General features: G+C 37.1%; 1 protein-coding gene across 18 annotated transcripts in view; it reads right to left on the minus strand.

Annotated features, from left to right (window-relative positions):
* Positions 1 to 26,005, minus strand: part of PAM (peptidylglycine alpha-amidating monooxygenase) — a 274,294-nt gene that overhangs the window by 159,825 nt on the left and 88,464 nt on the right. The window contains exon 2 of one of the 18 annotated variants that reach the window (XM_072736683.1): positions 25,767 to 25,893. The exons of the other annotated variants lie outside the window; for them this stretch is intronic. Coding sequence (XP_072592784.1) covers positions 25,767 to 25,799 — 33 coding nt within the window. The 5' untranslated portion in view covers positions 25,800 to 25,893. The remainder of the gene's footprint in view (positions 1 to 25,766; positions 25,894 to 26,005) is intronic. 18 annotated transcript variants of the gene reach the window in all.

Below are 26,005 nucleotides of genomic sequence, written 5' to 3' on the forward strand. Positions count from 1 at the left end.
TATGCATCATCTTTGAGTAAAGTTTCAGAGTACTAGAACATCTTCAGATGGCAGACACTGTGAAATTATACTTGGAAAGTCAAGGGAAAAATAGGGCTAAAAGATCCAAATTTAAACACTCTTCCCAACAAGAAAAATAAGAGCAAAAATAGTAACTCTGTCATTCAGCAAAAAGAGAACTAAAATCTTAACCTAAATCATTTGAAATGGGCTCCAGTAATCAGGAAGAACATTTATGTTTCAAGGGAATTACCAATGTTCTGTCGAGATTATTAGGAATCATTTACTGGGTACAGGCTCTGACAGGTACAGTATGTCATGGCCTTTGAGTTTGTGTCGCATGACTTAGGAAACCACACAGAGGCAGGCTTGCAGAACCAGCTGTCCAAAGAAATCAGTGGTGGAGGTAAATAACATGAATTTTTATTACACAAGCAGTTAGATTTTCTTCTGGGAACAAATAAATATAAAATGGTAGACCCAAATAGGTGCTAGGGATTTAAGTGAGACAGATTCCTGTTAGTAATGCTTGCCTATCTCTTTATAGGAGTATTGACAAGAAACCTAACTTACTGTTGCTAAGGCATTTTGACGATGAAATGTGCTGCATAACTACTAAGCACTACACAAGTATTAAATGCTTTATGTGTTATCAAGTTTACTACTATTTACTTGATTCTACTGAATTCAATATTTATTCCTAAATAGAGGGATTATGTGAATTACTTTCTGGAAGATGGCTCTTTTGAAACAATTTTTTTCAGCATTTGAAATGGAATTTTAACAGCTGGAATACAGGCACAAATTTTATTTTCTTAAGAATCTGCTTCCCATTATAATGAATTTCTATGACCATAAGGTTAAGTCTCTCTTTCAAATAGCAAAGAACTCATGTAGATTAAAAAAAAAAACGGTCATAATACAACTCAGGACAATATGGAAAACTCTATCGATATAGCAAACAATGTACTGCCAGTCAAGCAATCCCACCAAAATATTTATCTCTCTTGAAATAGCACACTCCTAAAGATTTAGTAAAAATAGAAGCCAACTTAAAGAAAAACAAACTGGACCTTAGGCCTTTAAATACACTATTCATAAAGGTATAGTAGTTACAGATTTAGAGTGATCATATTTATTATTACCTTAAAATACATTAAGGGCATCATCAAACCTTTTAACAAAATAAAACTATAAACTAATCAGTGGTTCACATAATCAGTCCTGAGGTATATGAGAGTATACTTAAAAGAAGCTGACCATTTTATCTTTCAATATGATTTCCCGGGAAATTTATGTCTCTATCAATGCATTCAAAGTTAATGGCCTATGCTTGACCAGCTGGTCATTCCCACTATCATAATGGCCAGCAAGATAACTGCTTCATTGATTCAGGGATGGATACCAACTGGAAGGCAGTTCCCAGGCTGGTCCTGCTGGTATACACCTAGGAAAAAACTATACTGATTCCTGCTCTTTGGGTATAATAGAATTAGCGTTTTATTTCATGATATCCTTATCTATGATGAAAGAGAAGTTGAATGACAGAAGCAAAAGAATAGTATTATTAAACATGAGCGGAGTTCATTCAAACAATGGGAAAATACACTTTAAAATATTTGATCAATGAAGTCAAGGTTAAGAAAGAAAAGGTGAAATTTCTCCCTCCATAAATAATAATAGCACTCACATGCACTGGCTTTTCTTGATCTCACGACCACAGAATTGTTTTAAGATATTAAAAAATATATTATAAACTGTTTCATTCTGGTTTAGCCTGCTTTGGTCCTTGTTCCTGAAACTTGGTAATTGTCTCGTTATCTTCTCATAAAATATCAAAAATTTGCTTGTTATCAAAGAGGTCAACAAATTTTTTATCAGTAGGCTTTATCTTAACCAAACTCTAGTATTAAAACTAGAAAAGTAAATGGATTAAGCAGTATTAATTTGCCTGAAAGAATAAAACTGTGATAAAATCTCCCTTTCATTTTGATATTTAAATCACTATTGGCATTACATTATAATGAGATAAAGGTTCATTAAGGCAGCCTTTGTTATGTAAAAACAAAACACACTGGAGGGGAAATTCTTTACTGAGTTACAATTATCCCCCAAGGATATAGCAAATAAGATAGTATTAAAATATTTAAGTTTAATTATGCAATATGTTCCAATACATAATCAAAATACGTATATACACACAAGTATTTCATTCACTCCTGAAACCTTCTGAATTTTTCTCCTAAGGAGAAAGTCCACATTAATAAAATTATAGAAAAATTCTAAGGAGAAGCAATTGTACTTTTATGCATATAAAATAGTATTTTCTAAACTGGAGAATGCATCTGACTGTGGGGAGTTCTCCGTACATACTTATTGTCAAGTTCTCTCCATCCCACATTCCTACTTCTCCACAATGATCTGAACAGTAAATTATCCTGCCTTTTGCTTTCCCAAAATGGGACCTACTAATTTAAGTTCCTGTCCCCTCATATTTGCCCCACAAATTAATTTACGTGAACCCAAGACCTAACGGTAGTCCTTGGCTACTGCCGCTCTTTTATCTACCCTTGCAATTCTTTTTTCTCAATTCTTCATATCAAAATTTCCTGAGTCTGAATTTTGTAGAAACCACACCTGCTCTAAAGGAGACACACCGCAGCAACCCACAGCTGGGTAGCTAATGGCTCTTAGTTCTTAGAGTCAGCATCAACAAACATTGGGCTGTGGTAACCAAAAACCATAGGTTAGCTAACAGATCATGATACAATTGTTTTAGTAGATCATGGTTATTAACAAATGAAACCAGACTTGTCGAACAGATTTTCATCTACAAATATTGTTATGTGCAAAAAGTACCGTCTATGTTATTTTTCACACCACCGCATTTACTAGAACTGCTGAGAGGACTGTATATATGATTTCAAACCTAAGTTGATTTCTTTTTTCTCACTCTTGAAAAGGGTTACATCTTTGTGAAAGCAGTTCTTACAGCTTTGTTTTCAACCAGCTAAAAATGTTTTATATATAACTTTAACCTGTCACCCTACACATTCTATTGTCCGAATTATACTGTTTTCTGATCCATATTTATGTCTTGAGACAGTAACTTTTTGAATAAAAATAAACCTATAGTAAAAAAAAAAAAAGCCATAAATAGGGATAAGTAGATACCAGTAGCCATAAGGGGAAATCACCCAGGACTGGTCACCAAATGGGCATGTGACTTCCTTTAACCAATGAAAGGGGAATAAGCAGTGAATTGTGTTAACCCAAACTCAACTTTTAAAAGCCATTGTAGTAATTCACCACTCTCTCTCCCTCTTTTCCTTCTGTGTTACCTACTGCAAGAAATACTCACAGCCCTTCTACTCAGTGACAGGTGGTGTCAGAGGGAGGCTTCCCCAACAGCCTGAACCAAGATCCTCCTTGAGGGAGGCTGAGGGTAATAAAAGGAACAGCTACCCTTATAGAGACTTGAATTTAGAAATTACCCAAATATTTACATATAAATAGAAAGCTGAAGAACCAGGTAATTTCAGTGGGCTAATTTAATTCCTTCCCAGCTACCCAGTAGGGTAGATGTTAAGACCTGTATCTGAGTTACAGAGAAGAAAGGGTGTGATTTTCAATCACACTCCCATGCCTACTCCTACCCAATGCACTATGTTTGCTAAGGCCTCATACTCATCTCCAGGTAGAAAAAAAGTGTGTTGGGTTTTTTTGTTTTTGTTTTTTTTCTTCCCAATCCCCTCAGACTGGAACTTCTTCCTACCTGTTCCAACATTGACAAACTCAATAAATGTTAAGCAAATGAATGGGAACAAGGGATACAAAGAAATACATCACACAGTTCTCTAGGGTCTCATAGTAAAGTTTGAGAAAAATTATCATACTTAAATTTGGTTATATATTAAGTTTCAGAAAATTGGAAATAAACTTTAAATTAATTTTTTAAATCAAAGTAGTAGACATACATAGTTAAAAGTCGAACTAGTACTGAAATCCTACAATGAAAATAGCAGTCACCTGCCCAGCTACCTCAAGTCCTATTCCTCAGATGCTACTCCTTTTCAACTCTTAGAAGGCTATTCTGGTATTTCTGGTATTTAGCCACATTTTTCCAAATGTGTTAATGTTCTGGTTTAATGATTCACAGTTCTATTATCTACTTACTTCGGAAGACGAGGATTTAAGACTCATATACCCCCTCTTCTTGTACCACCAGCTTTACAATAAACGTAACACAATTTTATTTCCTCATGGTAAGTGTACTCTTTAATCCTCATCTATTTCACTCATCTTTCCACCCACCTTCCCTCCGGCAAACATCAGTTCATTCTTTATAGTTCACGGTTTCTTGGTTTGTCTCTCTTTGTTCCTTTGCTCATTTGTTTTGTTTCTTAAATTTCACATATGAGTGAGCTCATATAGTATTTGTCTTTCTCTGACTCCAATTAGCATAATACACTCTTGCTTTATCCATATTGTTGCAAAGGGCAAGATTTCATTCTTTTTTATGGCTGGCTATGTTCCATTGTGTGTGTGTGTGTGTGTGTGTGTGTGTGTGTGTATACATCTCCTTTATTCATCTATGATGGACACCTGGACTGCTTCCATAGTTTGGTTATTATAAATAATGCTGCAATAAATGTAGGCGTGCATGTATCCCTTTGAATTAGGGATTTGGTATTTTGGGGGTAAATACCTAGTAGTGTGATGACTGATCGTAAGGTAGTCCTATTTTTAATTTTTTTGAAACTTCTATACTGAGGAACAAGAGGCTACATCAGTTTGCATTCCTATCAACAATACAACAGGGTTCCTTTCTCTCAATATCCTCTCTAGCGATTGTTCTTTCTTGTGTTGTTGATTTTAGCCAATCTGATAGGTGTAAGATGATATCTCATTATGGTTTTGATTTGCATTTCCCTGATGATGAGTGATGTTGAGCATCTTTTCATGTGTCTGTTGGCCATCTGGATGTCTTCTTGGGAGAAATGTCTGTTCTTGCCTTCTGCCATTTTTAGTTGGATTTTTTAAATCAATTTTTAGTTGGATTATTTGTTTTTAGGTATTGAGTTGTATCAGTTCTTTATATATTTTGGATATTAACCATTTATCAGATATATCATTTGCCAGTATCTTCTCCCATTCAGTAAGTTGCCTTTTAGTTTTGTTGCTTTTTTCCTTCGCTGTGCAAAACGTCTTTTGAGTAAACAAATGAGCAAAGAGGGGGAAAAAGAGAAAGACAAACCAAGAAACAGACTCTTAACCATACAGAACAAACGTAGTCACCACAGGGGAGGTGGGTGGGGCAATACCCGAAATAGAGGATGAGGATTAAAGAGCACATTCATCAGGATGAAAAAAATTAAATTCAATTTAAAAAATGCATCACAATAGTGTCTGTTTGGCTTCAAGTAGTATATACAAATATTTTTTTAAATTAAGTAAACTGTGGGTAAATTAATTTTGAGAATTGGATATCATTAAAAATTTTTTAAAGAAAAAAAAAGTTGCCACTGATTATTTCTTTGTAATTAAATTCCTTGTTCTCAATAAGATTATTTTTAAAATGTAGATTCCAGAGCACACATTTACTGATCCAGATTTAACAGTTTTTGGTAAGGGCCTGAAATGTGTATTCTGATGCAGGTGGGATGAGGATCAATTTTGAAATCACAGCCTGGGAGTTTTGATCACTCGGCAGCAGGCATGGCATTCCAGGATCTTGCAGAAAACTGACCATCATCTTAAATCTGTTGCATGACAAGCTACCATAATGGTGAGATCCCCAAACCAACAGGCTCCCCTCAGAGCCATTTAGGATCAAGATCTGACTGTTATTTCTCTCTCTCCTTGACTTTTCTTCCTTAGGGCTTCACTTTATTGGGTCAACCACATCTAGACTGACCTATAACACACAGGGTGTGGGGCGTGTATGGGAAAACCATTCCACTTGCACTAATCTAGGATTCTACATCTTGTTTCTAAATATGGGATATAGATGAAAATAAAAAGCTCAGAGGCTACCATGAGGGCACAGGTGGGCTTTTGATGTATGAGGGAAAGCAGACAACTGGATAGTCTTCTACTCACAGTCCACTATACCCACTCCCCTGCCCTTCCAATAACGATATACTGAAATCTCTTGATGTCAGTGGCTGCGATTGAAACAGAGCGAGATGACAAGAGAAGGCCTCATGTGCACTTCAGTTCCATCTGACCTCTCCTTAGTCCAGATCACAGTATCTTCAAGGATGAGTAGAGCCTTTGTAGCTCTCTCTCCGCTCTTGGGAAGAGCAGAGGCTCCACATGGACCACAAGAAACATGAGATGTCAGGGAGTACGCCAGCTTGCAGAATTACAAAAAAGCCACCATTTGTTTTTCACACTTTTTAAAAAAAACTTTCCATTCAGTATTTTTGTTCCCGGAAGGCAGGAAATTCTTCTATTAGTCCAATGACCATAAGGTAAACTTGGATATTTGTCTAACAATCTCAAATGTTAAAAACAGATCAGTATAAGTCCAAATAGGTCTTCTGACAGCTGATAAGTACAGAGGGGTGGACTACTGACAAAGGACCTTTTAATTAGAAGCTAATGTACATATGTCTACTCTGAAGGCAACACTTTTTTTTTCTAGTAAATAGTGTGTATTAGTGACTCTAATTTGATAAAAATGGGTTTAAATTTCTATCCCAAACTGAAACTATGTTAAGGTGAAGAAAATTGTTTCTCCAACTAAATGACTAAAAATAGAACTAAAAAAGAGAATTCTTATTTTTGAAAGCGGTAGATATCTTTAGTGTAGCATCTACACCATCAATAAACTGCACAAACAGCACTAATTTTCACAAAAGCTCAGTGCTAATCCTCAGCTTTGCTAATTTATGAAGACAGCACGCACTTGTGCTCAACAACAATGCCTCTAAAATATAACAATGGCATCTCTCTTCCTGCCATCTTAACGTTCCTGCCTGCTTCTCTTGACTGCTTCTGTTATCACAACACTTTTGACGAGGAGTAACTGGCTTTTGGGTACTTTGCCAAAACCCTGATGCAAGGTTTTGATGCGCTATCAATGCGTGTATACAAAGAGGGTCTCCAGCAAAATAAATAAACAATAGACTGAGACTAGGAACAAAACGGTCAGCACAATCTATTAATATGTTAATCTTGATCATAATGAACAGGTTGTTGACCAACTGTAGCTAATGAGAATGAAGTCAAGGTGGTATATACCCTTACTCCTGTTCTCTCCTTCATCTTCCTTATCAATCAATGCCTTGCCTTCAAAACATACATACGCACATCATGGGGACTTGTTAAATTTATCATATCCTAGGGTCAATGATTACAAGTCTAACTACCACCAACTGCTTCAAAATTTGAGCCTTGGCTCACAAGAAGGATTTAATAGGAGCACGTACTCAGATCACACAGTGATCAATCAATCACTACTTCTAGAAAAAATAAATGATGGTACACACTTCCAGTGCATCAACAGCTACCGAATATGTATACAATGAGCAACATCAACAACATCCCACAGGAGTTCTGGTTTTCCTTTCAGCTCCGACCTATGATTTTGATTCTGTGGCCCTGCGCCTAATAATGGCTCTCATTTCTTGAGCACTGACTATATGGCAGTGTTCTGCTTCTCCTGCCTTCTTCTGCTTTGTTCACTGCTACATCCCGAGCATACAGAACAATGCCTGACAGATAGCAGGTGCTCAAAAATGCTTGTTGAATGAATGAATGAATGAATGAGTGCTTTACTGCCTCACAACAATCCTATGAGTTAGGGTTTGTTTGTTTTTTTTAATTATTCTTACTATATAAACATGAAAACTAACAAAATGAGGTTAAGTGACATGTTCCAGGTCCCTCAGCTCTTCAATGAAAATGCAGGATTTGAAACACTGTCTTGTAGAACCAGGAGATCCCAAAGCCTACCCACGAAACCTGCTGCACACATCAGGCTTCATAGTGACAGGCCAGCAGAAGGAACTCATCTCTCCTTCTCAAGTGGAAACAAGCTCCTCTTCCCACTGCTCTCAATTGCCAGGACCCTTTCATTTGTACTTCCATTCAGGTTCTATCAATTCTTTCTTCATTTTGTGGAAAGGAAGGAGAGCTACCATTCACTAAGTACCTATCAAATCATGTTCTAAGTACCATGTGGGCACCTTCAGGAATGTCCCCTTATTCATACTCCATCACAATCTTCTGGGTAGGCATTTCTTCCCTCATTTCATGAATTTAGGAAATGAGAGTCAAATCTTGCCTCAGTAGTTCCCAAACTTATCCAATAATAAGAATCATCTGAGGCAGGAGGAGGGGGCTTACAATGGTAGCAGATCCTACTCCAAATCCTTAGACTCTTGTTTGGATGAGGAGACTAGATTTGCCTGACTCCCAAGCTAATTGCTAACCCTTGAGGTAGGGGCCACATGTCAGGCATCTTTGTTCCCCCCACTGCACATACTAAACCCTGACAGTGTCTCACCTTTCTACAACATAACGGTTTATAAGGTACATGCCCATGACCCTCCAGAATAATCATAATAAGTAAAGATGACAGGCATCAACAGCCTCTTCTTATAGGTGAGAAAAACAAGGCACGTGTAGGTTCTATGGCTCCCGGATAAAGAATAAAAGAGAGAGAGAGAGAGAGAAAGAAAGTAATGGAGAGAGAAAAAGAGAACATATTTTATAATTCAAAAAATTTTACCCAATTCTTCTTCTCCTCCTTCTGACACTCCCAGTGGGAAATCACGCTATATATTTTTCAAGTCCCAGCATGAAGTAAGAGGTTTGTCAAGAGGATCACACAGGCTATTTGGAATAGACCCCTCAAAAACAGTTATTTTTCTTGCCAATAATCAATCAAATCTTCACCATGTTCTTATCTTCCCCATTACAGAACCGGTATTCTGTAAGACAAATTCTCAAAATGGGGCATTATGGAAGAATGTGTAGGATGCGGTGTGTATTTAACGAGAAAACTCCATAATTCTCTGAGTGATTTCAGCTTTAATTGAGTTTCTTTAGGATATTTCCACTTAAATACGTTCCCAGAAAAACTTTGCCCCTTTTCATCTAAAGCACTCTCGCTGGAATAGTCAGGAAGTTTAGAGAGCTGAATGATATTAACCTAAATGTAATTTTGCTATCTTTAGCTCGCTCAAGTAGATACATTTTCATAGTGCAAGAGATCTAAAATAAAAAAAAAATCTTTCTTTTAAATTTAATTGTATTTGCTCCCCCAAATAAACACAATTGAGTCCCCTGCACTGCCAGCACCACCAGATTTTAGATAATATCGTGAGAGCATGCACCCATTCCAAAAAGTCAACTTCTTCTTCATACTTGGCAAGAAAACCATGAGAGGGTAAAACCACCCTAGAATTTGAACCAGGGCTTCTTCATATGAATTGAAATGCTAGGCCCAAAAAGCTCAGAACCATATACCCTTTGAGTGAAAGGGAAGTCAAACTGTGTGTAAGAGCTCACAAAGTGGGACTTGGGTGAAAGAGGAAGGGCCATTTGCCACTGAGTGGTGGAACCAAAGCAGCAGGACCAGGACACCCCCACCCCCAGCCCTGAAATGTGGGGCCCATTCTTCAGCTGTTGCTAATTAGCCACTTGACCTAACTGGGCCAATCTAGACACCTCTTCCTGAAAATGATTTTGCAAAAAATGAGATATTAGCTGAAGGGCCAAAACGACATCAGGGGAAGCCACAGCAAAGCCCTTAGCAAGCTGAAGTGACAGGAAAGAGAAGCCGGAACATGACTTCACAAATCAAAAGAGAAGAATAGAGCAGACACAGAAGTGACGGGAACCAGGCAACACCACAGGAGCATCCTTGGGTCCTAACTGGGTTCTATCCCAAAATCCTAGCACATTTCCTTCTCTGTTCAGGAAAACGTGAAGTGGTCTGCTTTTCTCAACTTATATAAACACTTCTGTCTGTGATCACCTCAGTGGGTTTCTATTTCTTGAAACCAAACAGCCTTGACTGAGGCAGGCTCACGGAGGAAGTGACTGAGCTAGCATCAACCGTCCATCAGGCAGCCAAGAGAGAATAAACATCCCAAATAGAGAACAGAGCTTATAGGTCAACCCTGAGGCCAGTGAGCAAGCTAAGTTCTAAGAACCACAAGTAGTTTAGTATAGCCAGAACTCGAGGAACACTGGAAGGGTGGGAGGGTCAGAAAACGAGGCAGGTGAGAAAGGTAGGGACCAATCCACAAGAGGACCTGGGATAGGTCTTTATCCTGTAGGTGATGGGATCAGAGGTGTCATAGACTGTTCTGGCTGTGGGGTGGAGGCTGAAGTGGAGGAGACTGGAGACCAGAGACTACCGAGAAAGTGAGCTTCTCAAGGGCATCTTTGTGTGTCATTATTTCCACCATCAGGGACTGTTCTAGGGAGGAGGAAAAAAGAAAAAGGCATCAACTTGTTCCTCAGAAGCAAGTCAGCACAACACTCCATGAAATGAAAGAGTCCTGGCCAGCGTTGCAGCTGCACAGAGCTCTACCCTTCAGGCCCTGATGTTTTAAAGAAACAACTAGAGCCTCCAGGCCTGCTGACCAACGAGCAAACGCACAAGCAAATGTGACCTAGTATGTGATAAAATATAGATCACAAAAGCAGCTCACACTTTGAAATACCACACAATTTCACACTTCATTTCCTCAGTTCTCATACTCATTTATTAATTTCCCATCATAACGTAAAGCCACATCAAGCTTTAGTTACTTCAGGAAACATGGCACCTTTCAGAAAGCCTGATAAAAGCATCAATAATTAAAGACTGACTTTGAAAGAAGGGCATCTCAAAGCCTTTGGCACAATTTTATTTATTTGTGCTATTCAGTAACAACAACAACAACAAAATAAAGTTAAAAATGCATACCCCGGAATAAATGGAAGCTTTGGACGTTTTAATCTTAATTAGCTTAGATAACAGGACAAATTAAATCCCAAAACACTTAAGTGGATGGCACTGGAGCTGTTGGGTCTGATGACGGCCCAGGCTGTGGGCACAATAAGCTTCCTGCATTATCAATAATTTCTCTAACACACAAATGTACAAAGTAGACAACCTCAGTTTTAGCAGCACCTGGGAGCTTATCAGAAATGGTCCCAGGCCCCACTCCAGACTGCCTCCATCTTTATCAAGATCCCTAGGTGGTCCTGAAATACTTCAGAGGCACTGCCAGGGATTTTTGGGGGGAAACACAATCGAGGGGAGTTTGACTACAACCTAACACCTGACCCTAATTTTCTCTGAATTTCTTTAATTTCAATTTTTCTTTTGTCCTTTCTCCATTTCTTCCTTTGGAGAAATGGCCACCAAGGCCTGCATGTAAAAATTACTGCTGTCAACCTTGAGTGAGACCAGGAAGGGGGCACGGGCTGTAGAAACAGAGGCAAGCTTTAAAGTCCGCTCTCTCAGTTCAGGTCTAAGCTTTGCTACCCACAGGCTGTGGGATCCTGGGCAGGTGACTTAACTACAAGCTCGAGACTTTTGTCCTTTTTCCCTCGAGTTGAAGGAACCATTTAGTTTTTTGTTTGTTTGCTTTTAAGATCATCATAGATTTACCCGAAAGTGGAGGAAATAATACAGCGAGATCCCATATACCCTTCACCTAATTCCTCCCTATGGTAACATCCTGCACAATTACAGTTCACAACACAGTGAGGAAATCTGTTCTCCATCTCCTCTGTTTGTTATTTCTAGAATGTTTTATAAACAGAATCATACAGTGGGTTATCCCTGCGATTGGCTTCTCACTCAGCACAATCCCCTGGAGACCCATCCAACTTGTACATATCAATAATTCATTGCTTTTTACTGCTGAATCTTATTTCGTGGTATAGATGTACCATAGTTTAACTATTCACCTTTTGAAGGACAGTTGGAGTGTTTCCAGTTCGAGGCTTCTATAAATTATGCTGCTATGAAGAGGCATGTGCAGGTTTTTGTGTGAGCATAAATTTCTGTTTCTCTCGGATAAACGCTCAAGAATGCAATTGCTGGGTGATATGGCCATTTTGCGAGAAACAGTCATACTCTTTTCCAGAGTTGCTGTGTCATTTTTAGATTCCTACTGGCAATGTATGGGTGATCCAGTTCTCCACATGCTGGCTATCATTTGGTGTTATTACTAGTTGTACATTTTAGCAAGTATGATAGGGATTCATGTTCTAATAGGATTGCTTGGGGTTTTTCACTGTTCCATTTTGAAAGCTTATAATATATTCGAGATAGGGACACCTGGGTGGTTCAGTGGTTGAGCGTCTGCCTTCAGTTTAGGGCGGGATCCCAGAGTCCCAAGATTGAGTCCCACATCGGGCTCCCTCCATGGAGCCTGCTTCTCCCTCTGCCTGTGTCTCTCCTCTTTCTCTCTCTCTGTGTTTCATGAATAAATAAATATCTTATATATACATATATATATATATATATATACACACACACATATATATTTGAGATATAAGGCCTTTGTCAGATATGTAGTTTGCAAATATATCTTTCCATCTAAGCCTGTCTTCATATCCTCTTCACAGGGGTTTTTTTGGAGAAAAAGTTCTTAGTTTTGAGGATTCCAATGATCAATTTTTCCTTTTATGGATCACACTTTTAGTTCAAGTCTAAGGACTTGTCACCTAGCCATAGGTCCTGATGATTTTCTCCTATGTTTTTTCCTAAAAGTTTTTTTTTATGTTTTACATTTAACTGTGATCCAATTTAAGTTCACTTTTGTATAAACTGTGAGGTTTAAGGGGCAGCCCAGGTGGCTCAGCGGTTTGGCGCCTGCCTTCGGCCCAGGGTGTGATCCTGGAAACCAAGGATCGAATCCCACATCGGGCTCCCTGCGTGGAGCCTGCTTCTCCCTCTGCCTGTGTCTGTGCTTCTCTCTCTCTGTGTCTCTCTCATGAATAAATAAAGAAAATCTTTTAAAAAAATAAATAAACTGTGAGGTTTAGGGATGCCTGGGTGGCTCAGCAGTTGAATGTCTGCCTTTGGCTCAGGGTCTGATCCCAGAGTCCCAGGATCGAGTCCCACGTCAGGCTCCCTGCAGGGAGCCTGCTTCTCCCTCTGCCTGTGTCTCTGCCTCTCTTTCTGTGTCTCTCATGAATAAATAAATCTTTCTAAAAAAATAAAATAATAAAAAAATAAAATAAAAAATAAACTGTGAGGTTTAGGTTGAAGTTTTGTTTTGTTTTGTTTTGCCTTTGAATTTCTTTGAATTTCTTTGAATTTCTTTGAATTTCTTGGACCAACCATCAGTTATTAAGTATACCCTCAACTTAATAGAAACTTCACAAGGAGAAAAAAAAAAGTCATCAGACTAAATGTACATATCAAATGTAAGAAAGCACAGTTCTAGAAACATTAAAATGTTTTATCATGTGCTAGATCACATACCGTGGTACATCTGCTCATGGATCAGCAAGCCCTTATACTGATTTCTTTAAAACATCAGGCCTGAGGGTAGAACACTGTACAACAATACCATGACTAAGCTGTAAGACCTATCCCCAGGCATTGCGCTGACTTGCTTCTTAGAACCATATGAATGCACTACCCCCCGCCCCCCCCCCACCCCGCCTCTTCCTCCACCCTTAGAACAACCCTTGATGGAGGAATAAAAATGTTTCTGGATTCTGGAACTACCCAAATCCTCGTATCACTGTGCATAGCCAATGGAGAAATTATGTCATGCTCAAAGTCTGGCTCATAAAGTTATTCAAAACAGGCTGTATGTTAATTGTTTGCTTTTTCTCCAATCTTGAGAAAGAAAAACAAAGCCAGAGGGATCTTTCAGATCTCAAGACATACTACAAAGCTGTAGTAATCAAAACAGTACGGTACTGGCACAAAAAAATAGACACGTAGCTCACTGGAATAGAATACAGAACCTGGAAATAAACCCACACTTTTATAGTCAATGAATATATGGCAAAGGAGGCAAGAATATACAATGGGGAGAAGACAATCTTCAATAAAGGATACTGGGAAAACTTTTACTCTTACATGTAAAAGAACGAAACTGGATCACTTTCTTACATCATACACAAAAATAGACTCAAAATGAATTAAAGACCTAAATGTGAGACCTGAAACCACAAAAATTCTAGAAGAAAACACAGGCAGTTATTTCTCAGACATCACATAGCAGTATTTTTCTAGATAAGTCTCCTAAGAACAAAGGAAACAAAAGTGAAAATAAACTATTGGGACTACCATCAAAATAGAATACTTTTGCATAGCAAAGAAAGCTATCAATAAAACAAAAAGGCAATTCTTGAATGGGAGTTCTCCTATATATTTGCAAATGATAAGGGGTTAACACACAAAATATATAAAGAACATATACAACTCAACACCAAAAAAACAAAACAAAAAAAACCCAACCTGATTAAAAATTGGGCAAAGAACCAAAAGAGACATTTTTTTAAAAGAAGACATACAGCTAGCCAACAGACACATGGAAAGACGCTCAACATCACTAATCATCAGGAAAATAAGAATTGGGCACCTGGGTGGCTCAGGTCGTGATCCTGGGGTCCTGGATTGAGTCCCGCATCAGGCTCCCCACAGGGAGCATGCTTCTCCCTCTGCCTATGTCTCTGCCTCTCTCTCTATGTCTCTCATGAATAAATAAATGAAATCTTAAAAAAAAGAGGGAAAATGAAAATCAAAATCACAATGAACTATCACCTTACACCTGACAGAATGGTAAAATAATAAACACAATAAATAACAAGTATGGGTGAGGATGTGGGAAAAAAGAAATCCTGGTACACCATTGGTGGAAAGGTAAATTGGTATAGCCACTGTGAAAAAGAGTATGTAGGTTCTTCAAAAAATTAAAAATAGAAATACCATATAATCCATTAATTTCACTACTGAGGACTTAACCAAAGAAAACAAAAACCCTATTTTGAAAGGCTATATGCACCCCTATGTTTATTGCAGCACCATTTACAATATCCATGAAATGGAAGTAACATAAGGGTCCCTAGATTAATGGAGTGATAAGGAAGATGTGGAGCACATATAATGGAATATTACACAGCCATAAAAAGGATGAGATCATGCCCTTTGTGACAATTTGGATAGACCTGGAGGGTATTATGCTAAGTGACATAAATCAAACAGAAAGACAAATACCATATGATGTCACAATATGTGGAATCTAAAAAACAAAACAAAAGAATACACAAACAAAATCAGAACCAGATCAGAAACAGAGAACACATTCTCGCCAGAGCGGAAGAGAGCTAGAGTATGGCAAAATGAGCAAAGGGAATGCGAGATACAGGTTTCTAGTTTTGGACCAAATAAGACATGGGAATAAATAGGCACAGCATATGGAATATAGTCAAAGATACTGTAGTAGCCACATATGGTGACAGATGGTAGCTATGCTTGTGGTGAGCACAGCATAGCATATAGAATTCTCCAATTATTTTGTGGTCATGAGATCAGCCCCACAACAGGCTCTGCACTCAGCGCAGAGTCTGCTGGAGATTCTCTCCCACTTTGCCTCTCCCTCCCACACTCTCGCATGCACTTTCTCTTTCTCTCAAATCAATCAATCAATCAATCATCTAAAAAAAGAGTTAAAGCAACATAGGAGGAGCACTTGGCTGGCTCAGAGGAGCATGTGACTCTTGATCTCAGGGTCATGAGTTCAAACCTCATGCTGGGTGTAGAGATTACTTAAAAAAATAAATAAACTTAAAGAGAAACACAGCAAAGTGTACTACCTCACAGGACACCCCGTTATTAATTTCACTTCCTTAAATAATGTAACTTCGAATAACTATTTTGTGTGTATTCTAAAATCTCTCTGTTCTATGCACTTACACTGTGTGATATAAATAAATCTAGGTTATATTTTGTGAAATCAAATGATCCGTATTTTTTCCTTTGTGTTTTTCTCTCATTTTTAAGTCCTTCACCAAACCTGAGATTAGGTGAGCCTTGCTTTCATTTTTGTCAATTAACTTTTGAATCCATCTGAAATATATTTTTGTGTATGACATGTAATAGGAATCAACTTTTATTTTTCATTATTAGCCAATTTTGTGTATGGCCATATTAAATGCTACCCTAGATAGTCTAGACACATACTAGTACCTATATAAATTTAAACACATCTTCAGATGTTTATTCTGTTTTACTCTTTTAACTACTATTTTTTTTTTTTTTTTGGTCAGATTTTAACCTTATAAGTTCCTTCTGACATATGACAAAGTTCCCCTTGACTTGTCAATACTTTACTGGCTATTATCTCCAGCTAATTTTTCAAGACAAATTAATGAATCTATATTTTCAAGCTCAAAATAACAGTCCTAAGGGATCCCTGGGTGGCTCAGCGGTTTAGAGCCTGCCTTCGGTCCAGGGTGTGATCCTGGAGTCCCAGGATGGAGTCCCGCATCCAGCTCCCTGCGTGAAGCCTGCTTCTCCCTCTGTCTGTCTCTCTGCCTCTCTCTCTCTGTGTCTCTTGTGAATAAATAAATAAAATCTTAAAAATAAATAAATAAATAAAAACAACAGTCCTAGTGAGATTCTGACCAAATTCATAAATATTTTTAAGGAGTGCTCTATATTTTTGCAAATGTTCATTTTTGCCCCTCAGTAAAGTCAAGAAATGCCAAGTGAGAGAAATACTTGGGAATACTCTCTAAATTTACTTGAAGCACTAAAATTCGCACCTCCCACTCTTAACCTTTAAAGTTGTTTTAAGTCTTTATGTACACACAACAAAACTGCCACGATCTTTAAAGAGCAGAAAACACAGACTGTGCATGTTCTGATGACTACTTAGTCTTGATCTTTTTTTTAATAATGAGGAAATAATGATGCTTGCACTACAAAGTACAGAAACAACAGTCTCAGTGTGTGTGTTTATAACAGTTTGACTATCATAAATAAATAAAAATTAAAAAAATAAAAAATAAAGGGATCCCTGGGTGGCGCAGCAGTTTAGCGCCTGCCTTTGGCCCAGGGCGCGATCCTGGAGACCCGGGATCAAATCCCATGTCGGGCTCCCGGTTCATGGAGCCTGCTTCTCCCTCTGCCTATGTCTCTGCCTCTCTCTCTCTCTCTGTGTGACTATCATAAATAAATAAAAATTTTAAAAAAATATAACAGTTTGAGAGTGAGCAGGTGGAAATGGTAGAAAAAAAAAGACTTGGTTCTGTGTCCTAGAATAAACAGTGTGCTATTACTCCAAGTGCAGGGGACAACTGCCATAATAAATGTGAATCAAAAATATTTAATCTGGAAAAAGAGATAGTATTAACCCAGCAATTATGCTAAGTAGAATTTGTTAGCATGAGTTGCCTGAAAGAATTAGGCAATTTCACTCCAAATAACTGAATTTTAATGAAGCTTATTATGGTGTGTTATTTCCGATTTCTATGCAAGTTTGTTTACTATTCCCAGTGACAAAATTGTCTTAAACAGCTCAATGACACACTTATTCCTACACTGAAAGGGACAAGGTGAAATTAAATAACGGGTATGTCTCCTCTAATCTTTCAACAATTAAACCAGCTTTATTTGAAGTGAAATAGCCACCTGTAACAGGGACCACTAGGCTTACAATATCCCTTTTTACCTTCCTCCTTCATCACAAGAACCCTAATTGTTAGCTGGTTACGCTACTGCTCAATTAGAGGATGACATGTCTCAAACTCAACTGCCGATAGGTAAAGCCAAAATATTATTCGTGTGCCCTTCTTTGCCCCTTCTTCTAGCCTGCTGGGTAAGGAGGGCATGTGGCAGCTGGAGCTTTAACAGCTGTTCTGAACCGTGAGGACAAGGGTTATACCTAAAGATGTAAGAGTGGTAGCCTGGAGGGAGCCTGGGTCCCTGCTGAATATATGGAAAAGCCAGACCACCTAATCTCCAAAACAGATAAATCTCTTGCCTTTATGAAAGAAATTAACTTCCATCTTATTGAAAACATTTTCATTTCTTTTGTTACATGCAGCTGAAAGCCACTCCCAAATCATATACCATTACTGCCCAGCAAGATTAAAGTCTGTGGGACCCAACGTATTAAACTATTTTTCGTACAGAAATTTCTCTTTAAATTATCATTGTTACAAAAATATACTATATCTAAGTCAAAACATTTTAATTGAAGAATTTTTAGGTCAAAGACTCTTTAGACTTTGGCCCATGTTTTTTTTCCATTAATATCAACACTTCTCAATAGAAACAAAAAATATATTTGTAAAACCCATACATGACAAATAAAGATAATCTAATTTTCTTCAGTCTTTATGCATCATTTAAAAACATTTTGGATCAGTGTTGCTTCAAAGAAAAAACTGTATAATGGTTTTATTGTATATTCATCTAAATGTAAATTTATATATAACATAAATATATTAATTTATATATGTATACGATACTTCCATTTTCATTTCTCTTGTTTTACTGCTCTGGTTAGGACATCTAGTACAACAGTGAATAGAAGCAGTGAGAGTAGACATGTCTCGTTTCTCATGTAAAGGAAACACTTCTCATGTTTCAGCATCAAGTATGACATTTGCTGTGGCTCTTGGTAGACTCCCCTTTATCTAGTCAGAAATAGGTGCTTTGTATTTCTGGTTTGCTAAGAGTTTTTATTACAATAAGACACTGTATTTTATCGAAGTTTTTGTGTGAAATTATTAAGTAAATTTTTTTCCCTTTACTATTAATGTGGGGAATTACCTTAATAAATTTTCTGATGTCAAGCCACTCTTTAACTTGTTGGATAAAACATCTTCAGACATGATACATTATTTTAAATACGTGGCTGGATTCAGTTTTCATTATTTCACTGAGGATTTTTGCATCTAATTTTACAAGTAAGATTTACCCTTCATCTTCCCTTATCATACTCTGTTCTCTGGTTTGACATAAAGATTATCCAAGCCTTATAAAATGACTTGGGAATAAAACATTCTCCTAAGACTCTATTTTGTGCAGTTTGTATATGCTTGAAATTGTTCATAGAACTTTCATACAAAAATGTTTCAGCCTTTTTGAGATATTTTTATAAATAAGTTTTTAACAAGTGATTGAATCCCTTTAATGGTTAGAGACCTTCTCAAGATTTTTATTTCTTCTTGAGCTAGTTCTGTCAAAATATTTTCCCAAGACTGTGTCCATTTGAAAGTTTCATTGATAATTTCTATTTAGTAAAAAAGAGCAATATAAATTTTCTGTATAGTTGATATGAGTTCACTTAGAGAGTTAAGGGGGATTAAATGAAATACATTGTCAGTGCCTAGGCGGTATACTTCCCAGATAGCTCATCCCGCTTCCTTCATTTACCACTCTGACCAACATTCTTGGAAAGAGTTCCCATTTATCCAGTCCCTCTTAACACGTGGTTTCCGAAAGTGAAAAATCCTAGGAAATGTCCCTGTATGTACCCTGAGTGTTCATTAAAATAGTACATCTTCACATCAGACTTTTTTTTCTGGTAGCTACTAGAATTCTAATGATCCCTGTATACTATACTATATAACTTTACCATCCTTTGATTATGCAGTTCCCTTTTTTTTTTTTTTGGACTAAAGAGAGAAGTCCTCAACAACTGTATTAAACTGTATTTGTTTTGCTCCAACCCATCTCAAATGTTTGGGACCTTGATTCTCTAATCAAATGTACTGGCTGTCCCTTCCAGCTTTTTAGTGTATGACACTGTGATCTGTTTGTGGGGTAAACCTGAACTAAAGGATTCCTCTTTTCATTGATTAGCATTTGGTAAAATTTTTCAGCCAAAGCTTGGTAAAATTTTTAATCCACCTTTTGTTCCAGCACCCAACCGATACTTCCACTACATTTTCTGTGGATCTATATTTTTCATTAATTTATATGGGATCTTTACCCTTTCATTCAGAACCCATATTGTCTTCAAATGTTATCCTGTGAGCTCTCCCAGACTATTTTAATATACTAACCTAAATAATGATTCTTTACAACTAGGCCATGATATGTACAGTGGTTGCTTTTTTTAAAAAAAAAAATATTGCCAGAAATGAATTTTTTCATGTTTTTGTGGATTTTAATGCCAAACTTCCTCCAAAAAACTTTCCTTCTTTAATCTTCATATAGCTTTATTTCTAAATCTGGCAATAGAGAGGCACTCTAAACAGAAAGTTTGTGTCCCTCCTCAAAATTCAGATGTTTGAAATCCTAACCCTCAATGTGAGGACACTAGGAGGTGGGACCTTTGATAGATGATTAGGTGGCGGTGGTAGATGAAGAGGACATGGTGTCCTTATAAGAGACCCTGGAGAGCTCCTTTGTCCCTTCCATGTAAGGATGCAATGTGAAGATGGCCATCTATGGATCAGGAAGCAGGTTCTTATCAGACACTAAAACTGCTGGTGTCTTGATGTTAGACTTCCCAGCCCGCAGAACTGAGAGTAATAATTTTCTGTTGTTTATAAGCCACCCAGTCTATGGTATTTTGTTTTAACAGCCTAAATAGACTAAGAGAATTAGACAATGATCTCTTTTCTTATCTGATCCTATTCTGCACTTATTCCAAGATTCTCATTCCTCACTCCCATCTATAAAGATGTTTTATTTATTTATTCATGAGAGACACAGGGGGAGGGAGAGAGAGAGAGAGAGAGAGAGAGAGAGAGAGAGAGAGGCAGAGACACAGGCCCTGAGCCAAAGGCGGCACTAAACCGCTAAGCCACCTGGGCTGCCCTGACTCTTGTTTTTTTTTTTTTTTTTTAAAGATGTTTTATTTAAGACACACACACAGAGAGAGAGAGAGAGAGAGAGAAAGAGAAAGAGGCAGAGACACAGGCAGAGGGCCATCTAGAAATTAATGGAGAACTGCCGTACTTAGAGTCACATAGCTATAAAGAAGGATTTAAATCTATATTGAAAATTTCTCCTTTTCCTTCATAATTTTTTAGAACCAGAAGAGAAAATGAAGGTTTGTAGATTTGAGAGAGACAAAAATAAGGATTTTAGGTCACTTAAAAATAATCACGTTACTTGCCTTTTACAATTTTGGTTCTAATATTTGGTTTGGGATGTTGCATCTAAGAGAGCTCACTACGATGCCACCCATTTGTCCAATTACAGATAAGCGTAGCTGTGAGATTCTGGAAGGAAGAAACATGATAAGAACCAGCAGGGGTTATACCAATCATTTATCTTATAGATACTTACTCATTTATTCAATACATAATTTCTAAGTACTTAAAATATACCACTGACAAGATGAAGATCTCAGCCCTCATGCAGCTCACCTTCTAGCAGAAAAATGGATAATAAACATATAGTAAGTTAATAATTTTACATTTTAGGAAATGATGTTCATAACAGAAAAAGAAAAGTAAAGCAGAGTAATAGAGAGTGAGAATGCTTGAGTAAGGTGTGCAATAAGTTGTGAGACTATAAAGATGACACTTGACCAGACTCATAGGTGGACAAGAGTGAGCACAGTAGCTGTCTGTAGATGTGTCCACGCAGATGAAAGAGCTGGAGGTAAGCACCCACGAGGAGGCAAAAGTGCTTGAATCAAGTCAGGGGAGGAGCTCAGATGAGTGGATGAGTAGAGCTCTATGGGTCTCTATAAGGACTATGGCTTGTAGTCAAACAGAGTCACTGCAGTCTGAGGAGAATGACAAGATTGGACTTAAGATTTCGAACTAATCATTTTGGCTCTTTTATTGAGATTGGACTGGGGGGAGAATAAGGCAGCAAAAGTATAAAGCAAGGAAAGTATATTCTTCTTATATATTATATTATTAAAAATGCAATTATTATAAATTCACTTTATTAATTTATGAAATCATTATAAATTTATATTATTATAGGGATCCCTGGGTGGCGCAGCGGTTTGGCGCCTGCCTTTGGCCCAGGGCGCGATCCTGGAGACCCGGGATCGAATCCCACGTCGGGCTCTCGGTGCATGGAGCCTGCTTCTCCCTCTGCCTGTGTCTCTGCCTCTCTCTCTCTCTCTCTGTGACTATCATAAATAAATAAAAATTTAAAAAAAATTTATATTATTATAAATTATTATGTTATTATTTATATAGTATTTTTATATAATTTTATCTTTTTCTGTCTAATCCCAGTATTCAGTTCAAGGTGGTAGCAGCTGAGGTAACAAGTGGTTAGTAGATTCTGAGTATATTTTAAAGGTAGAGAAAGTGGAAAACCCTAATGGATTGTGTGTGAGATGTGAGAGACTTTAACTAGAAAAGCTCTCAAGCAGAAGTAAAGGAAAAACAGGAAACATATAGGGTGGTAAGAAACCCAGATACAGATCTACGGAAGAATATTGATTAGTTCTTGCTCTTTGCCCCAGCTAGTGATAATAAAACCTCTGATCCTTAAACATGTTACAGAATATACTCTAACAACAACAAAAAAATGGAACGCTCCATTCAGAGACGCCTCTGAAACCAGACAAGTTGCTTCAAAATTGATATATAGTATAGTGAATCCCTTTGGTTTTCCTTTCAAAATATAAAGAGGAGGAGGCAAAAAAATACAGTAATAAAACACAGGGCAAACCATGAAGATTGATATCATCCAGAACTATTGGCTGAAGATATTTTGTGTAGTGATATTTTTTACAATAGCATCTATGTTTTATAGGTCAAAATAAAGAAGATCTGTTCTGTCTCACACCAAATTTAATGTCCTCTGTGTCCTAGAATGCCAAACATCTCTCTTTGTGAACTGTCACATCTCTGGCTGATGGCAGGTCTGTGCTGGCAGCAATGATTATTAAGTGGAACTGCTACAGGGCATAGAAATAAACAGGAGGGTAAGGGAAAATTAAAATAAAGAAACAAAGTTGGAGAGATGTAATATTAAATCTGACAAGTATTTTTACACCCTTTAATTATAATAAATATATTTAAAAGTGTTGGGTGCTTTTCTCTTTTTAGAAAAAAAATATATGTAGACTTCTGTATGGTTAATTTACTTTTCCTTCCTTTTTTTCTTTCTGTTCCAGTAATCTAATGGCAGGTTGTTACACTTTGCCAACAGCTATCCCAGGGGAAAATATTCAAAAACAAAAACAAAAAACTGCAGAAATCAGCACCCATCTGCTCAACACCAACACCATTTCAATGGTATTTATAACTTCTTTTAACAGTAATAAAGTGTCTGCTCACTGATCAATAATCCAAAATATGGTAAGACAAAACCAAACAAATGGCCCAACGTAAGAAAGTGCCATAAGAAATAAGTTTGGACATAATGTTGCACCTATCAAAATGAAGAAAAGCAACATTTTTATGGGCAGAGCATTGAGGTGTGTATTTAAAGATCTAGTGTCTAGTCAAGAATGGCAGTACAATTTTTTTTTCTTATGAAAAACTTGATTACTGTGAAATCATTTGTCTGACGTCTTAACTGAAAATTGCCTTCTGGTAGCCACTTTCTACCCTGCTATTTCAACTGGTTATAGTACCCCTGGATTTGTTACAGCATCAGGAAAGATGGAATTAATTGGTGTCAATCCAAGAGTCTCTTCCCAACCCCATCCACCCAAACCTCTAATAACGTTTCTTCATCTTAAGCCTCTGCATTTCAAAGACAGAGAAAAGGATGCTCTCCACAGCTAATTTGACAAACATCACCCGGCACAATTACCTACATGATACACTTTTGTTTTCAGCCACTAGATGCATTTTTAAAGTACCGGAAATAGAAATACTTCTGGTCTAGACAGGGTCTCTGTGGAGTTTAACTCTTTCCAGTAATGAATTCCTGACACTTGGGGAGGGGGGAAAACCAAACCCAGTGATTCTACATGTAATCTCTGAACACAACTTTGAAAATTGGAGCCAGTTTTGATAGAAAAGTAGATGCAACTTCACATAGAGAGGACTTCTGGGGCAAGGGTAATGTTCTATTTCTTGACATGGGTGGTGGTCCTATAGGAATTTATGGCTGTTCTTTACATTGTTTAAGCTCTACGTATGCATCTGTATGTATGATCTATATCACAATAAAAAAAAGTAATGAAATTTTCTTCAAAGACCTTTAGGAGGTCAAATCCTTTGGCGTACTACTTCTGAGATTCAGGGAGTAGGAGGTGATATTTCAAAGATTATTCCAGACCTCTGATTCTGTATTTATTACATATTAGTCCATCCATCACTGCCGGCTCTCTATATTAGGGAATGTTTAAAGGTTAAAAAAAAAAAAAAAAAAACAGAAACCCTTCCATCTTAATCAATATTTTCAACCAAGAATTAAGAATATTCACGACATATATGTTATCGTAACAGGTTATCAAATGAAGCAGAAGCTGCAACTCTGGCCTCTGCTCACTATTTTCTTGTTATTTTTTATGTGCTGATCATAGAAACTCGTGATGAAACAACTCTTCCTTCTGAACTCACAATAAATTAAAACAAAAGCAAACATCCACTTTGACAGTATAATTACAATGATGCTACGCTTCTCTTATAAATAATAAGAATTATCATTCAACTAAAACTTAATGAGTTTACCTAAGTTTCTCTGCCACATAGGAAGAAAACAGAAGTTAAGAAATTATTTTAAAAAAAAGAAATTATTAACTCGGAGTTGCATTTCTTCTTCCCTTCTCTCCTTTATATTCAGCTGAATTTATCATTTTACCATCTACTAATAGACATTTCAGAAGAACAACATAAAAGGATCTTGAAATGTACCTATTTTAACAAAAAAAAAAAAAAAAAAATAGACTTCGGTATTTGTGTTGTTTATATTCTTTCCCTTTTGGGGGCAATAATTTATGTCCAAGGAACCTAATGACCATTCTTTAAAACTGCTATGACTAAAGAGGGTAAAAACATACGTAGACTTAAGAAGGCTGTACTAAAATACAAAAATGCCATGACGTTTAAAGTCGATGACCACTAAACTGGATGGTACTCATTTATTTATTTTTTTAAACTATTGGAAAAGATGGCAAACAGTTTTAAAACCTTAAGAATGAACTTGATAAAATCATTTTCTTTTCATCTTAGAAGTGGGCAAATAAAAACGTGTCACTATTGAAAATGTAAACTTCTAAAAATGTTTAAAAATCTTCCCATGAAAACTTCTAAATATCTATACTTATTCCTTCAAATGTATGATGACACCACCCATATAAAATATTTTAGAGCCACGGCATGTTTTTTCAGTGATACTGTATAATTTAAGGTGAGCCACATAATGGATTGCATTATCATGAATCATACAGCTCTTCAAATGACTTATCTATTTCACTTTCCAGTGCATATATAAAACCATATATATAATTATGTTGTTTTTCTGTATGCCTGTTAGGTTTCTTCTGATTAATCCTAAATGTGGTTCAGAATCCTGCTCTCTTCGGTTGTGAAAAATATAAATAGTAAAACAGAGGAAACCAGTTATTAATGTACCTTTCACATGTTATTTAACTGACAAGAATGCATTTAGTTTCTTAAATGAATCCCCTACTATGTTACCTTTTATGCTTTCATTTAATCAGTCATGTCTTAGAAGAGAAGTACATTAGAGGCTTGAAATTACTGTAAGAGCAAGTACTGTAAGATTAAACAATTCATTAATTTGGCTAAAAAAAAAAAAATCCAAAGTCATTGAAACTTATTTTCTCCAGACACTGTGTTAGCCTCTGGAAAAACAAAGATAAACAGAATCATGCTGACCTGGCTTTCACTGGAGCAGTCGGGGGTGGCATAGTAAGGGATGGAAGACAAACCTTACAAGGCAATGTGAGAAGGTCTATAATCATAGCAAATCCAGCATGTGCGGTCTGCAGAGGATGAAGCAAGGGCGTGATGGAAGGATCAGGAAAGCCTTCTGATATACGTAATCCTGAGTGAATTCTTAATAGGAAATAAGAAAGTGAAAGCATGTTAGGGAACGACAGCCCATCTGTATCTGGAAGATCTCTGAGTGGGTGGAAGAAAAATAATGTGGCATTGGTTTCACCTCTGG

Source organism: Vulpes vulpes, chromosome 14 (assembly GCF_048418805.1).
Source record: "Vulpes vulpes isolate BD-2025 chromosome 14, VulVul3, whole genome shotgun sequence".
Taxonomy (NCBI): Eukaryota; Metazoa; Chordata; class Mammalia; order Carnivora; family Canidae; genus Vulpes; species Vulpes vulpes.